General features: G+C 42.0%; 1 protein-coding gene across 1 annotated transcript in view; it reads right to left on the minus strand.

Annotated features, from left to right (window-relative positions):
• The window catches only part of LOC102855158 (ephrin type-B receptor 1-like), a 233,049-nt gene that overhangs the window by 86,561 nt on the left and 130,781 nt on the right, over window positions 1-15,707 (minus strand). The window contains exon 8 of the mRNA XM_006883369.1: window positions 11,373-11,620. Within this exon, the coding sequence (XP_006883431.1) occupies window positions 11,373-11,620 (248 nt within the window). The remainder of the gene's footprint in view (window positions 1-11,372; window positions 11,621-15,707) is intronic.

The raw sequence follows: 15,707 nt of genomic DNA on the forward strand, positions 1-15,707 counted from the left end.
GGAGAAAACTATTTGAAAGGGATATATGATCAGGTATTATTGTCATGATGGGAGTCCAGAACAAAGGCTGCATAGTGGAATGGACCTGGGGGGAGGGATTGTAAAACAATGAAGAATTTTTCTTTTATTTTTCAAAGAGAAGAGCAAATTGGGGAAGAGGAGCAGGCAGGGAGAAAAGTGCAACAATGAATGAATGGAAAGCCAAAGTCTCTGTAAATTTTCATTAAAATGAATAATAATAATTTTTAAAAAATTAAAAAAGAAAACCAGTTGTTGTCAAATGAATTCTGACTCAGGATGACCTAAGCACCTGCCCCAGAGTAGGACTGCTCACAGACGTTTTTCAGGAAAAGTTTTGAGGTTTCGTTTAAAGTATATTGCAGGCTTTTATCTTGAGCTGCTTCTGGTCAAAGATAAAATGTCAACGTTTTCATTAGCAGCTCAATGCAACCGATGGCCATCAAGTCAGAACGGACGCAAGGCTGTCCCTTTACATGTACACAAGGAGACTGGCCATCTTTCTTCTAAGAGCCATTAGGTGGATTCGAACTACCGTAGAGATGCCACCTTTTGGTCAGCAGCTCAGCTCCCTACAGATTACGTCATCAGAGCCTCAGGACCTTTTCCACCTTCAGTACGTTTCATAGTGGCCCTATGAACAAGAGATCTGAACCGTGTCCTGTTCCACACCATCCTCATCATCTCTGGTGAGCCCAATGCTGCAGCCACTGTGTTCATCTATCTCATTGAAGATCTTCCTCTTGTTTGCTGCCCCTCCATTATTCCAAGCATAATGTTCCTCTCCAAGGAATAGCCTTTATTAACAACATGCCCAAAATAGATGAAGCTTTGCCCCCCTGACAAAGAAAAAAAAAAAAGAAAGCCTTCCGGCAGCCCTTTCTCCAAGACCTATCTGCTTGTTGTTTTGTGGGATTTTGTATTGTTTTGTTTTTTTATTTGTTTGTTTTTGTGTGTTTTTTTTCTGCTTGTTGTTTTGGCAGACCACACACACACACACACACACACACACACACACACACACACACACAAGAGTACAATTCTCCAGTACCACAATGCAAAAAATTAATTCTTCTTCTGTCATCTTGATTCATTGTTCAGCTCTTAGATGCACAGCAAGTGACTGAGAAGATCATGGCATGGATGAAGTGTGCCTTAGTCTTCAAACTGACATCGTTGCTCCTCAGTAATTTGGAGCAGTCCCTGAAAGCATACTTCCCAGTGATATGCATCTCCTAATCTCTTGACTGCTAGTACCAAGTGTGTTGACTGTTCATCCAATTAAGTTGGAATCGTTGGCAGGTTAAATGTTTTCTCCATCTCTCATGATGTTGAAGTTGTTGAAACGGAAAGACTCTGGAGCCAAGCGAGCCTGGTTTGGATTCAGACATCTTTACAAAGAAGACTATCGTGTCTAGTTTTCATCAGATTTTGCTGAGGTTTAGATGGGACGATACATGTGAAAGGTCTTAATGTCCAAAGAATACAGAGCCAGTGTCAATAAGCATTATATTATCAGCAAGATCACATTGATCGACAGCTGAGCTTGCCATGTTTACCAGAAGTGCAGCGAGGGAGACTAAGGAAGAATACGGAAGACAAGTACCATAGGCTTCTCTTCCCTTCCTGGAATCACTGCCATTGGAAGACCAAGTTCAATGTCTTCTGAGCTCAACACACCATGATCTAGACCAGTCTCCAAACTGTGGAAGTAGAAGGTTGGGCGCAATGGTGCACACTACAGTTTAGATCAAATCATCAGCTAACTTTTTTTTTCTTCCAATGCTCGACTTTTGAATCGCAAGTCATACTTTACAGAATGTATTTTGAGCCCGAGAAGTGGTCTTAACGGTAAGCAATGCAGGAAATTGTGTTCACAGACAAGATAAAGGAGGTCCAGAAAGTGTAAGTGATAAGCTTTAAATCACTCTGTGTGTTTTGAATTATAACAAGAATCTAAGTCTGGAACAGGAAATTGCTTCTCCCCTGCCATTCCATCTCTGATCAATTGGTAATGGCTGCCTCAAAGGCTGTGTGAAGAAAGCGATGGGCAAGCTCTGTGGATTGAAAAGATGTGATTGATTAATGATGTCTGCCATGGCCAAAACAATAGAAAGTAGGGGCATATGTATCACAAATGTGGTACTCTTATCTGGATCTTTTAATGCTGCTCCAGTGGCTTTTTCACTGAAATATGATACTGGAAATGAACAACACATTTCCCTTAGGATCTACAAGAGGATAATATATCAAGGCAAGTCAGGGTCATGTCCATTGTGTTTGTTATCTTTTTGAAGCTTGGATACAAACACACTAAGCTTTTCTGATATGTGCAACTGACTTTTAAAACAATTTTATAAAGACGGCCATAGTTTTTATTAAAATAAATTTTTGTAGAAGTATACACAGTGAAGATATACCATCTCAACAACTCCTACATACAAGCCAATAGAAGAGATGCCTAACTGCACCCATTCCAAAGAAATATGATCCGAAGGAATGTGAGTCTGTCAAACAATATCACACACGTGTAAAATTATGCTGAAAAAAATTTAAAAAATGGCTGCAGCAGTACATTCACAGGAAGCGGGCACAAATTCAAGACAGATTCAAAAAAAGGCATGCAAGAAATAATCACTGATGACATCAGAGAGATCCTGCCTGAAAACAGCAAGGCAGAAAGATGTCTATCTGATTTTTTTATTGACTATGCTCAAAGACATATAACTGCATGGATCAAAACAAACTGCGGATTCCATTGTGAGACATTAAAATTCCAGGACACTTAATTAGGTTCATGCAGAACCTATACACAGACCAGGAAGTTGTTCAAACAGAATGGGAAAATATTGTATGGTTTAATACCAGGAAAGGTGTGCATCAGTGTTGCACCCCTTTTCCATACTCATTAATATTTATGAGGAACAGATAGTACACGGTTAAGCAGTTGTGCTGCCAAACCAGAGGCATGTGGTTCGAATCCACCAGCTGCTCTGCAGGAGAAAGATGGTCAGTTTCCTCTTGTGTGATTTACAATCTCTGAAAATCTGCTGTAAGGTCACTTATGAGTTAGTTCTGACTTGATGGTGTACAAAATTTCATTTCATGTTCTCTAGATATGTTATTGGAAAAACCCAGCCTCAGGAAAAGGGCATGGTGCGTGACTGAGGGTGGCTGAAAAAAGAGGAAGACCTTTTATGAGATCAAGAAGAATGAGGCAGCAGATTTAGAGACAGACTCATTAACAGCCTTTGATATGCAAATATTTGCTTGCTGGAAATGAACAAGTCTTGAAGAACTTATTGATAAACATCAAAGACTACAGCTTTCATTATTGTTAGCTCTTTATATAAAGAAAAGAAAAAGAAAAAATCCTCACAATGTGGAACACTGTGATAAACAGAGGAAAGATTGAATCTGTCAAGGATTTCATTTTACTTGTCTCCACGTGCCCAGGGAAACAGCAGTCAAGAAATCTAAAGATGCATAGCAGTGGGCAAATCTGCCACAGACAAACACTTTAAAGTGTTCAAAAGCAAAGATGGCATCTTGAGGACTAAGATGTGCTTAATCCACGCCCTGGTATTTTCAAATGCCTCATCTGTATGTGAAAGCTGGACAGGGAATAAGGAAATGAAATATGGTGATACACTTGACGTATGGAATTCATGGAGAATCCTGAGTATATTATGGGCTGCCAGAAAAATGAGCAAACCTGCCTTGGAAGAAATAAGGCCAGAATGTTCCCTAGAAGCAATGATGTCAAAATTTCATCTCAGATACTCCAGATATGTTATTGGAAGAGCCCAGTCTCTGGAAAAGGGCATGAGGCTTGGTTGAGGGTAGGTAAAGAGGGGGAAGACCCTGAACGAGATAGACTGGCACAGTGGCTGCTGAAATATGGCAGTTATTTCGGGGATTGGGCTGATCTGAGTCATGTTCTGCTCTGTTGTGTGCAGGCTTGCTGTGCGTCAGCACTATGTTGCTGGCATCTAACGACGACACAGTCACAGTGATTACATTCCTCAACTTGGCCTATATACATTCTTCTTATCCTTTGCCACATTCTTCCACAAAATGATCTGTTCAGTGATTTTATGCTCAGCTCACTGGTATGACATCCCCAGAAGAACCCGCAGAGGTATGGGTATGAACAGAGAGACATACATAATAGCAAGCAAGACGGAAGTAAGTCCATACTTTTTGATGATTGTGGGATCTTCCCTGTCTCATGCTGAACACATGGTAACAACACAGTCCACATCCGAAGAAACACAGACCTGGGTGAAGTTAAGTGATTCAAACTTTCTTCCTTCATGAAGTGCTTTTCGCTGAAACTGCTTTTCCGTAAATGCACTGGAGCCACTCGCTGGCCCTTATATTAGACAGGAAAGATTTAAGTATTTCAACTCTCATTGAAAAATCTACTTGAGGGAATGAATCCTTATTTGATTTGTTTGAAGAGAATGAGTCATAGATTTTTATATTTTTTTAAACGGTAAGACTACTTTCAAGATCATCCAGCCCGACATCTGTAGCTTATAGATTGAGAATATGAGGTAAGAGATTTGCTTGAGGCTGCAGGGTGACTCAGAAGAGAGTCCAAATGGAACACTGGGTTTAGGACTTCCATTCTTAGACTCCCTTTCTGACATCTAGGTTGCTATCAGCTCCTGCATTTAGCCGTGAACGAACTTCTGGTTTGAATACTGATGCATTAGAAATATCCTCAGTTGACTTTCAAAAGCCTTCCAGTTAAGACCACCTGCAAATAGATGTGTGTAGGCCAATGCAGGCTTTGGAGAACATGTTCACCCCCTTGGCTTGCCCATGGGACATTGACTGGGGCTTCAGTGTTCACACATGAGCTCTTTCTAAGACAATGGAAACGTGACCTTATCACCTCCCCCTGTGTTTTAGTTCCAAGAAGTAAAAATGCTTAATTATGATTTTTATGCTATATACTGAATCCATAATTCAATCATTAAAAATTATAACAATGAGCTTACAGAACGTATGGTTAAAGAGGAGTGGTATTTCTGAACGCGCTAGAATGGCTGGGATTCTGAGGTCTGAAAAGATAAAGGTCTGGTTAGTAGATCCTAGGAAGCCAGGCCCAGTGAATCTGTCTCTCCATTCCTTGATACCCAGAGCTCTTGGATACTGCCCCAGAGCTGGGTCCCCAGCCACTCTCTCCAAAGATACAGCAGCCGGCATAAGTTGAGTGGACCAAAAAAAAAAAAAAAAATCACACAAATTGAAGGCACCCCGTGTCTTTCTCCTCTGAATGGTAATCCTAAAATTATCCTTCTTCCCAGAAGATGGACCCTACAGAACTGAACTGATGACCTACTTTCAATTTCATCCACTACTAGATACATCAATTAATGTTGCTGTGCTCCAGGGTCTGGGAATAAGGCTAAATGAGGTTTATAGATTACCTGCCTCCACGCTGCGTGGAGTCAGAAATGCTTCATTTCCTCCCACTCCTCCTGGTCCCCCCTGCTTTCAAGACCCCATTTTTGCCAACCCTTCTCCTTAATGTTCCTACGCTTCAGTTATAGAAAACTGGCCCTCGTCATCATGAAAAACACTGGTGTCCAACATGCTTCCATGTTCTGGGCCTCGAATGGAAATCGTTTCTGTGAGGAGCAATCGTGTGGGGCTTTGATTTTGTTTTCCATGGGCTCTTGAGAATGAATTTCTCTGTCCCCTGCATGTTCCAGGGAGAAAGTCTAATCACAGTCCCTGAATCATGTTGTGCTTTTCTGTGAAGCGCAATCAGGTGACTTGGAGGAAATAAATGACTCCTGAAAGGTCTTGAGGCTGGTTCTGAAAAATACTCGTTCTCCTGGCACTGCTTTCTGTGCATTTTTATTTGATTGTCTTCCAGAGATCTCGGATCAGGAATGGATGTCCCGGGAAAGCATGACTAAGACCTTCTTCTGAGACTGAAAGTACGGTTCCACGTACAGGGAGCAAGAGAGGATGTGTACACGTGATGACCGGCCTTCTCCTGTAGCCCCTAGCACTTCCGTCTCAGAAATAACTGTTCACGTTATTCATTCCACGAAAATTTTCCAAGGGGCTCTGTGCATTGAATTAGGATCCATCAGGCTTTCCATATTATTATCCACAGGTAAAATAGGGGGTCCATGAAAATGAGAGACTCTCAGTGAGATAGATTGGCACAGTGCCTACAATTATAGGTTCGCTTACAGAAGCAGCCACAAATACGGTGCAACAATTCATTCACATAAAGTCCTGAAGAGCTGGACCAGGCATCAAGGTCTCAAAATACAAAAAGATACAACACATCCCTCCAAGGACGCTACGTAGAAGGAGGAGTTTTGGGCTTCAGGGCCCCCTAATCTACATCAGATGTCCCTTTCCCATAAATATCAGACATCAAATATAAAACCCATAGAGATCAGATATCAAATATAAAACCAGAAAGGTCTAATGAGCTGCATACAGAAGACAACAAAGTGGATGCTTGCCCTGCAAATTCCAATTCTGTGTACATTCAGCTTCTAGAAGACTCTTCCAGATCCTCCTCCACATTATAATCCCTAGAACTAGGCTTCTGCTCAGGGAGCCCTGATGGCCTAGCGGTAAAAAAGCTACACTGCATCTGTGAAGGCACACAGTTCGAATCCACCAGCTGCTCTGCAGGAGAAGGATGGGCAATCTTTTCCCATGCGATTAACTGCCTCTGAAACCCACCAGAGGGGCAGCTATAGGTCGGTTCTGACACAACAACCAACAATGCTTCTGCTCAGGGTCCACCACCAAACAGTTGCTGAAAGTCACGAAACAGCCCTTGGACATGTTATTCCCTTAGTCTACCTGCCTGTACCCACATCTGATTGACATTGTTGTCACATGCCCTTCAATACTCTACAACTCACAGTGAGCCTATGAACAATGGGTTGGAACCTTGTCCTATTCTATACCATTCTCCCATTTCCCCCCCACATGAGCCCATTGTTACAGTCACTGTATCAGTACATCTTGTTGTGAGTCCTCCTCTCTCGTTGACCTTACCAACATTATTTCCTTCTCCGAGGACTGGGCCCTCCTAACCACATTCCCAAAGTATGTGAGATGAAGCTTCATCTCTTCACCTCTCCAGAGCTGTCTGGTTTCACTTTCTCCAGGGCAGGCCTGTTTAGTTTTTGGCAGTCTGTGGTATACTCAGTAATTCTCTCCAAGACCACAACTCAAAGGCGTCAATGATTCTTCTGCCATCCTTTGTCACTGTCCAACTTTCAGATACATCGCGAGCAATTGAGAAGACATGGCTTTGATCAAGCACACTTTAGTCTTTAAATGGACATCCTTGCTCTTTAGAACTCACTTGAGAGGGTCCTATTAGTAGTTTTTCCCAACTCATCTTTTAATTTCTTGACTGCTGGTACTGAGGGTTTTGACTGTGGATCCAAGTATGCTGAAATCATTGACAACGTCAATCTTTTCTCCATGTATCATGATGATATTGCCTATCGGTCCATGGGTGAGGCTCTTTGTTTTCTTGATGTTGATATGTAATAAATATTGAAGGCCTTAGCTTTTGACCTTCTGCAGTAAGTGCCTCAAGTCCTGATGGGCAGAGTTCTCATAATTTAGAGAGATTTTTTGTGGATTGAGGTCCTTGAATACAAGGACCAAGTCTATGGCAGAGCCCCTTTCTAAGAGGTCTGTAATAAATCTCTCATTTCATAGGAATAAGAAGACATTGACTTGCTGTTCTCCCTCCAAAACATAAGACCTGTTTCCTCCCCTTTAGTCCAAGTGAGTCTATACCTACAGTGGAAGCAACGCATGTGACTTCCAAGGCTTGATGATAAACGGTAATAGAGCTTTCGCTTTGCTACTTGGTAAACTTGCTCTTGAACTCTGCTTTCTCTGAGGAATTCCAAGCAAACTAGATGGACAAGTTCCAGCTGACAACCAACTGTCAATATAAGTGAGCCAAATTTGAGATAATTCCAAAGACAGTCTTTGAATTAACTCAACTGAACAGTGACAAAATGACTCACTTGAGAGACTAGAGAGCATAATGTTGAGTGAACGAACTCAGTCTCATAAGGACAAATACTGCATAAAAACCCTTATTGTAAATACAGAAGTATGCCTAGTAAAACACGTATGAGGACTCAAGGGGAGATAGGTTATAGCAGAGAGGTGAGGATGGGTAGAGGTGAAATCACAGGATTGCACAATCTAGTGGGGGTAGAGGGAGGGGGAAAAGGAAATGGGAAAGATCTGGCGGGGTTGTGAAAAGACAGGGTAATGATGAGCAAGGTCCAATGGTGATTCATTTTATAAAACATAATGTGTGGAAATGACTCTGCGAAACACCATGTGAATGAAGAATAGTTACCTGAAAACTACTTTTCCCAAAGGAGGGGGGAAGCTGGGTCAGCCTGATTTCTCCACATCTGACCCAGACCAGTTGCTAAGATCTCCAGGAAGCTCTAATGGGGTAGACTGTAGATTTGAAGGTATAGTTCTCTCATATTGGAACCCCTGCCTAGAAGCATTCTAGGAACTGCAAGATGAAGGGAAATGACTGGGATGCTGGGCCCATCCCCTGATGAAAACCCTTGGTGAGTGTGTGCATATTCAGTGAGGGGCCTGAGAACCAATAAAGAGCCAAATAAAGCCAGAAAGTCGGTCTTCCGTTAAAGCAGCAAGGCCAGGTATGGAAATGAAGAGCCAGGGTTCAGATTCCAACACAACTACACTTGAAAAGTATCCATTTAGGGAAGACACAAGATGCATTATTCATTCCGTTTTTAGAAAACTATGTCATGATACTTTGAATAAAGTTATATAATGAAGCACAAAGAAAAAAAAGAATAGTGTACAATACAATATATATGAACTTTGTAAGCAAACCAATATAAAATAAAAGCAAATACAAGTACTTTAAATATGATCACAAACATATATTACAGAGCAACTTCAGATGAATGTTAGGAGGCAAGTAATAAAACCATGTATTCAGAACAACAACAACAACAAAAATTACTCCCCTGAGCCTGCCTAAGTTACAAATTCATGTAAAGGATGTTTGTTGTTGTGTCTCTAGGTCTAAGTTATCTCTCTCCCCATGAGCATTTGAAAGGCCCTGTGATTTTCAGCCACTGCTGCTATACGGTAGCCTTGGTGATGTGTGCAGCCTACTTTTTGGTATCACTCTTGCTCAGAAGGCGCCATTCCAATTCTTGATACTGTACACTGGTCCTCCTTCTCTGATACTCTCTTCTCTAGAGAGAAGCATCTTGGCTATTATCATCCACCCCATCACTGAGTGAAGAGAAATAAAACAGACTCTAGTAAAAACAACAACAACAACAAAAACCCAACAAGAAAAAAAACTCTCCATAAAAACAGGTTAGTCTTGGAAAGGGTGAAACCAGGCTGCTCCATGGAGGCAAGGATTTTGAAGCTCTGTCTGACATATTTGGGGCATGTTGCAAGGAGGGATGAATGAGGTCTGGGAGAGGCTCATAATGCTTGAAAGGGTGGAGGGACAGTGTAAGGGAAAAAAAAAGACCCTGGAGGAGATAGATTGACTTAGTTGCTGGGGTAATGGGAATATATGTGTCAAAGACAATGAGGTTGGCTCAAGATAGAGCAGAGTTCAGGGCTGTTGTACACAGAATCACTGAGTCTGAGTCAACTTAATTTCACATAACAACAGCAGCAAAAAAAAAAAAAAAAAGAAAGAAAAAGGAGGAGGAAATCAATGGTAAAAAATGTCTGGAGATGTATCTGATTTCTACAAACTTTTCAAGAAAGAAAGAAAATCATGATCAATATCTTAAAGCTGATTCTTGTCAGTGGAGGTAAGACAGACCCCCATGTTTTACCAATCCTGGCATCAGCTGCTCTTTCCACAGCATTTATTCTCTGCAGGTATCAGGGATTCATTGCCATAACCATTCAAGACTCACAGATCATGCAGTTATGGGATTATTAAGGAATCAACAGGAATTAAGGATTTTACAGATTACAATTCATGATCAGGAATAACTCAGGATACGGTCATTGATTAGACTCCTTGACTCCTCCTGACTCCTTGGCCCAGCTTTTATACCGCTCTGGCAAAGCTCTTTAACTCTACCAGTACGTAAGTATCCAAGGGCACCCTATTCTACCAATGATTCTCATCCTAAAAGTGCTCAGCTCTCTTGTTCTGCTGGATGGGAATTCTAACATACCATCTCCTGCATCTCCTGCTGCTGTTTCTCTGCCATTCCTTCTTTTCATCTTAAGCTTTTATTCTGCTATTATAGATCTATCTGCCTCCTAGGTCTAGGAGGTTCTCAGCGCATGGATTTTGGGTTCCTGCTTCTGCCTCTTCTTGGCAATAGTGAGGTCTCCTCTTTTTAACTCTGAGAAGGCTCATTTTAAGCTGAGAAGGATGACAAACCTAACCTCTCCTCTCATTAGGGTTCCTTACACCACTAGCTGCTCCTCAGGATAAAGGTGCTCGCTTTCATCTAGTGCAACGTACAGCGTCTGAAAACTCACTGAGGGTCAGCCATGAATGGGTTTGACTCAATGCCACATAACAACATCAACACCTTGACAAGGGTGCAATGAACTTTATTTGAGTTATTAGCCAGCTGTCCAGTTGCCTCATGATCTCCATGATGGAACAAAAGCACCTTAGCTGCATAGCCTTACTCAATCATTTGGTGAGAGGTGTAAGAGCATGGAGAGAAAGCCCATATAAAATTGATTCACTGCACCATAGGTTGCATTTAGGACCTGGTCCAACTTGGAGCATGTTCAAAGATCTCTTAAAGGTTCTCCAGTCTTCAAGTCCATCTCACCTCTATTGTTGGCTGGGGGGCTGGTGGTGGTGGTGTCACAATTCTTCAACAACCCGATAAAGATCTGAGGATGCTGTGATACATTATCCCCCTTTCCCACCCAGAAGTGTATCCTCAGAGACTAGGTTTCCCAGGAGTCAGAAAACAACAACATTATCTTATCTCTGAACTACAAACAAGAGTCAGCTGGGAAGGCGGCTGGGCTGATGTGAAGGCAAACTGGACCCCGGTCAACAACAGCTATTCATTCACATACATCCAACAGGTGTTTATCAAGCCCATGATACATGCTATTCTCCTACAGGTGGGTACACATACTTCGTGTGTTTTCTCCCTTTAGCAACACATTTTGGTTAATGCTGTTAACCTCTCAAATGCCTTGTCCACATTTCATTGAATGCCTCATTTCATCACACGCTGGTAACCTACATCTGGATTCTCTGCAAGAACTAGGATTTCCTATTGTCCAAGAGGCTCATGTCAACAGCCCTCAGGGGTTCTTACCCTGAGGAAAGAATCCAATGCTCCATTTTCCATGAACTCTGTGACGATCATGACCGGCCGGCTCTTGGTGACCACTCCCTCCAGGCGAATGATGTTGGGATGGTCAAACTGGCCCATGATGCTGGCCTCACTCAAGAAGTCCCGACGCTGCTTCTCCGAGTAGCCGGCCTTCAGGGTCTTGATGGCCACGTAGATTTCCCTCTTGCCTGGCAGCTTCAAGCGCCCCTTGTACACCTCTCCGAATTCCCCTGCAATGGCAAGAACACAAGGATTACCCTCTTTGTTAGTCTGTGGAACCACAAGGGGGGGCATCTGATCAAGAAGAATAGTGCTGACGTCTCAGCTCTAATCAGTTCCTACCAAACACAAAAGGAATACCAAAATAAGTCCCTTACCTCAGCCTGTAAGCAATAGCTCCAGGGATTGGGGTGAAATTTCAAAAATATGAGTTCGTTTTCTTAGAGCTAGATTTTCATTTGTGTCTCTGCTGAATAATTGAAACGGAACAGTCGGCTTCACTTTGGAAGACTCATAACTCATTTCAGGCTGAGACGAGCACAAAAACATCCAGCGTGAAGGGGGTACAGACTTACCCTCTCAATCAGCTGCAGACACTAGCCAGGGGCCGCTGACCTGATTCCAACTCAAGGTGACCTCGTGTGTGTCACAGGAGAAGTGTGTCCTGTGGGCTCTCTGGGAGCAGGGACCTTTCTGAAGCAGATGGTCAGGACTTTTCTTCTAAGCCATCTCTGAAGGGGATTTGAACCGCTAACCTTTCAAGTAGTGCTAAACTATCTACACCACCCAGGGATTACAAATCAGATAAATGTTGTTTCTGTTCCTGTATTGTCTTGAAAGTGTTGTGTCCTAATGAAGCTTCCAGGAAACCAAAAATGAGAAGAAGTTAGACAGCGTGGGAAGAGACGGTATTAGGCAGGGAGAACCAGATGGTAAGATGATATCTGATATCCAGAATAGGAAAGGTGAGGATTGGTAAGGGAGGGTCCTAGATTGTAATGCAGACAGACAACGCCTTGGTTAACCCAGAACTGCAGAGCAAAGAGAGCCCATTCTTGGCCAGGTCTCAGCATCTCTCTCTTTGGCTGGGGTTGTTGCGTTGTTGGGAAGCACGGGGCTTTTTCTGGAAAACTGGGCCCCACCCTGAAGATGCTGTGGTTAGAGGCTGCCAGCTAGGTGGGCTCCTCACAGCTCAGCAACAAATTGTATCTTGAACCTTTTAACATTTCTGCAGGAAAATCACCAAGACTAAAAAGCAATTCTGAAGACACCATTTTCATAGCAACTTAAAAAAAAAAAAAATCCCATTGAGTTCTGCTTAACGTGCTTTCAAATGGTATTTCATGAGCTAACTTGGTTGTGTAACTTGCAGCTCCTTCTTGTGAAACAGTTAAGTATCTCCTTGTAAGCACGGCCCTGAAATGTTGTGTCAAAGGCCTGACAGGAGAAACATGGTTTTCTATGTGGGAAAATTTTCTTTTTTCACTTCCAGCTTGTGGAAGAAAAGAGTGGCACAAACAGTGAGCAACTGGAAATTACTGGCTGCATTAGAAAGGCAAATTAACACTTCTCTCTGATTTAGTTAAAAAATGTGCCTTTTTGTTTTAAGTTTTTTTAAAAAAAGTAAAAAGATTTAAAGGAAGGTACGCAGAAGGACTATTTTAGGCAAAAATGCCCTAGAGTTAATAAGAACTTGCTGCATTCCAGGGTTGGAGTTTGGCATAGCTGTATTAGGAGGATTTCAACACGGAGCTATACTAAGATATATCATTTGTAACATTGGTCTTGACATTTAATCACATGCTGCTTGATAACAGAGACCAAGTCTCTAAGCTCTTAGCTTTTGCACCTAACTGTGGAGTCTGGTACATGGTAGGCATGTCAATAAAAATTGATACACCAAACTTATTATTATTTGCTTGGCTTTGTCTCAACCACTCTCAGGTTACAAAATGCTGGAGGCTCCAATTCGCTCTCTATTTAAGAGAAGTTGAAGCTGTTGTTACTGACCGATGCGAGGTGAGCTTCAATACATGGGGGGCTCATGCAAACAGAACAAAGTGATGGTGGACCAAACCGTAGCGTTCCACCTGGTTTTTACTGGGTGTATCAGAAGTAGAAGACCTGGCTTTTCTTCCTCAAAAGTTTTAGTGTGAATGCTTTCCTGAGAGATCTGTTCATCACCATCATCAGGACACGCGAGCGTCCAACAAGAGACAGGAGTTAGCCGTGCTTGAGGTGCACCAGCCAGACATAGGCTTCAGGAATTACCAAGATTGAAATCTGTCTGTAAAAAAATACTTACCGAGGAAGCATCAATAAGAGTTAAACTTTAGGAACACAAAAGAAGAATGGTTGGAAGCCAGTACTCCCACCTTATTGAAGCAAATAGATGGGTAGTAAGTCTCAGCTTCAAAAGATGTCCACATTTTGTTGGTAAATGATGGAGAGAAATGCAAGTTAAAAATGCAACGAGGAGTCTAAGACCATAAAGTGTGCAGGAAAAACTGATGGAAAAGTGCAAATCAAATTATTTTTTAAAATGACTATTCTAAATGAGCAAAGAGTGGAGACTAGCATTCACTTTTATGCTGTTTGATGGGTAAATTGTAACAGTAGGTAATCATTACTTTTGTAATGCTTATGTAGTTCATATAATTAAAGATCATTTGGAACTGACATCTATGTGAGTTGATATTGTTGTTATTGTTGACTGACTTCAAGTCGAGCACGACTCATAGTGAACCTAGAACAAAAGGCCTGAAGCCTTCCTATAACTATCGGCATTTATCAAAGTTCATATTGAGTTTCCGAAGGCATGTTGTTTAGGAAGTGGATGCCACTCCTGCTTCCAAACTTGTTTTAAACTGGGAGCTCCACCAAACATGGGCCACCATGAATAACTGTTATTGCATTTGACACCGCAATAGCACAAGGTTCAGTATCACAACAACCCCAGATTACCTCAGTACGGTATACTGACTGAAGAGGGCTATACCACTTAGAAGAATGTGCCTCCAAAATGTAATAAAAACCAACTTTAAAGACAAAGGACATCCCCAATGTCTTGTTGACTCTAAACAAGAGCCGTAAATAAAATAAAAAAAAACCAACCAAAACCAAACAAACCACCAAACACCAGCCAATATATTATGTTGTTTTTGTTATGTGCCATTGAGTCACCTGTGGTATATAGGGACCCTAGGTACAGCAGCTCTGAACCCTTTCCTGTCCTGAGCCAGTTTCACTAATTCTGATACATCAACCCCCACTGCTCCACATACTGTATCAATTCATCTCATCCAGGCTCTTTCTCTTCTGTTCTGTCCATCCACCCTTCTGAGCATGATGTCCTTCTTCAAGGGCAGATATTTTCTGGCTATGTGCCCAAAGTAAGTGAAGTGGAGCTTCAAAATCCTACTCTCCAAGGAAATACCTGGTTTCACGCTCTCCAAGACAGACTGATTTGTTTTCTTGGCAGTCCATAGCATGTTCAAGACTCTTCTTCAGCACCACAACTCAAAGACATCAATTCTTCTGTCATCCTTAGTCATTGTCTAGCTCTCTGAAGCATAACAAGTAATTGAGAAGACCATAGCCTGGATTGGATTAGACACTCTTTGTCTCTAAACTGACATTGTTGCTCTTCAGCACTCTGGAGAGGCCCATGACATCAGATTTTCCCAGTACAATTCATCTTTTGATTTCCTGACTGCTGGCGTTAATAGTGTTGATTGTGAGTTGTTCTTAGGTTAACTCAGCATGACTCTAAATACTAGATCTGAACCTTGTCCTGTCCTTTGCCATCTTTACCATCTCTGATATGCTAGAGACCATTGTTGAGCCATGTGTCAAACCTTCTTGTCAAAGGTCTTCCTCTCTCTGACTCTCCACCTTTTCCATTACGGTGTCTTTTTCTAAGAACTGGGCTCTCCTGACATGTCCAAAGTATGTGAGATGCAATTTCACCATCTTTGCCTCCAAGCAGTAGCCTGGTTACACTTCCTCCGAGACAGACTTGTTTGCTCTTTTGGCAGATCACAGGATATTCATGACTCTTCTCCAACAGCACAATTCAAAGGCATCAATTCTTCCTCTGTGATCCTGACTCATCGACCAACTTTCTTCAGAAGCATAGGAAGCAAATGAAAAGAATATGGCACAATTTAGCCTTTAAAATGATATCCTTTCTCTTTCGCTCTTTGGAGTGAGACATCTGAGTCTTTGAAATAAAATCCTTTCTCTTTAGCATTTTGGAGAGGTCTTTGACAACTGATTGTCCCAATGCAATACACCTCTTGATTTCTTGACTGCTGC

This window comes from Elephantulus edwardii, unplaced genomic scaffold, assembly GCF_000299155.1.
Source record: "Elephantulus edwardii isolate Elephantulus edwardi_28Jun2011 unplaced genomic scaffold, EleEdw1.0 scaffold00027, whole genome shotgun sequence".
Taxonomy (NCBI): domain Eukaryota; kingdom Metazoa; phylum Chordata; class Mammalia; order Macroscelidea; family Macroscelididae; genus Elephantulus; species Elephantulus edwardii.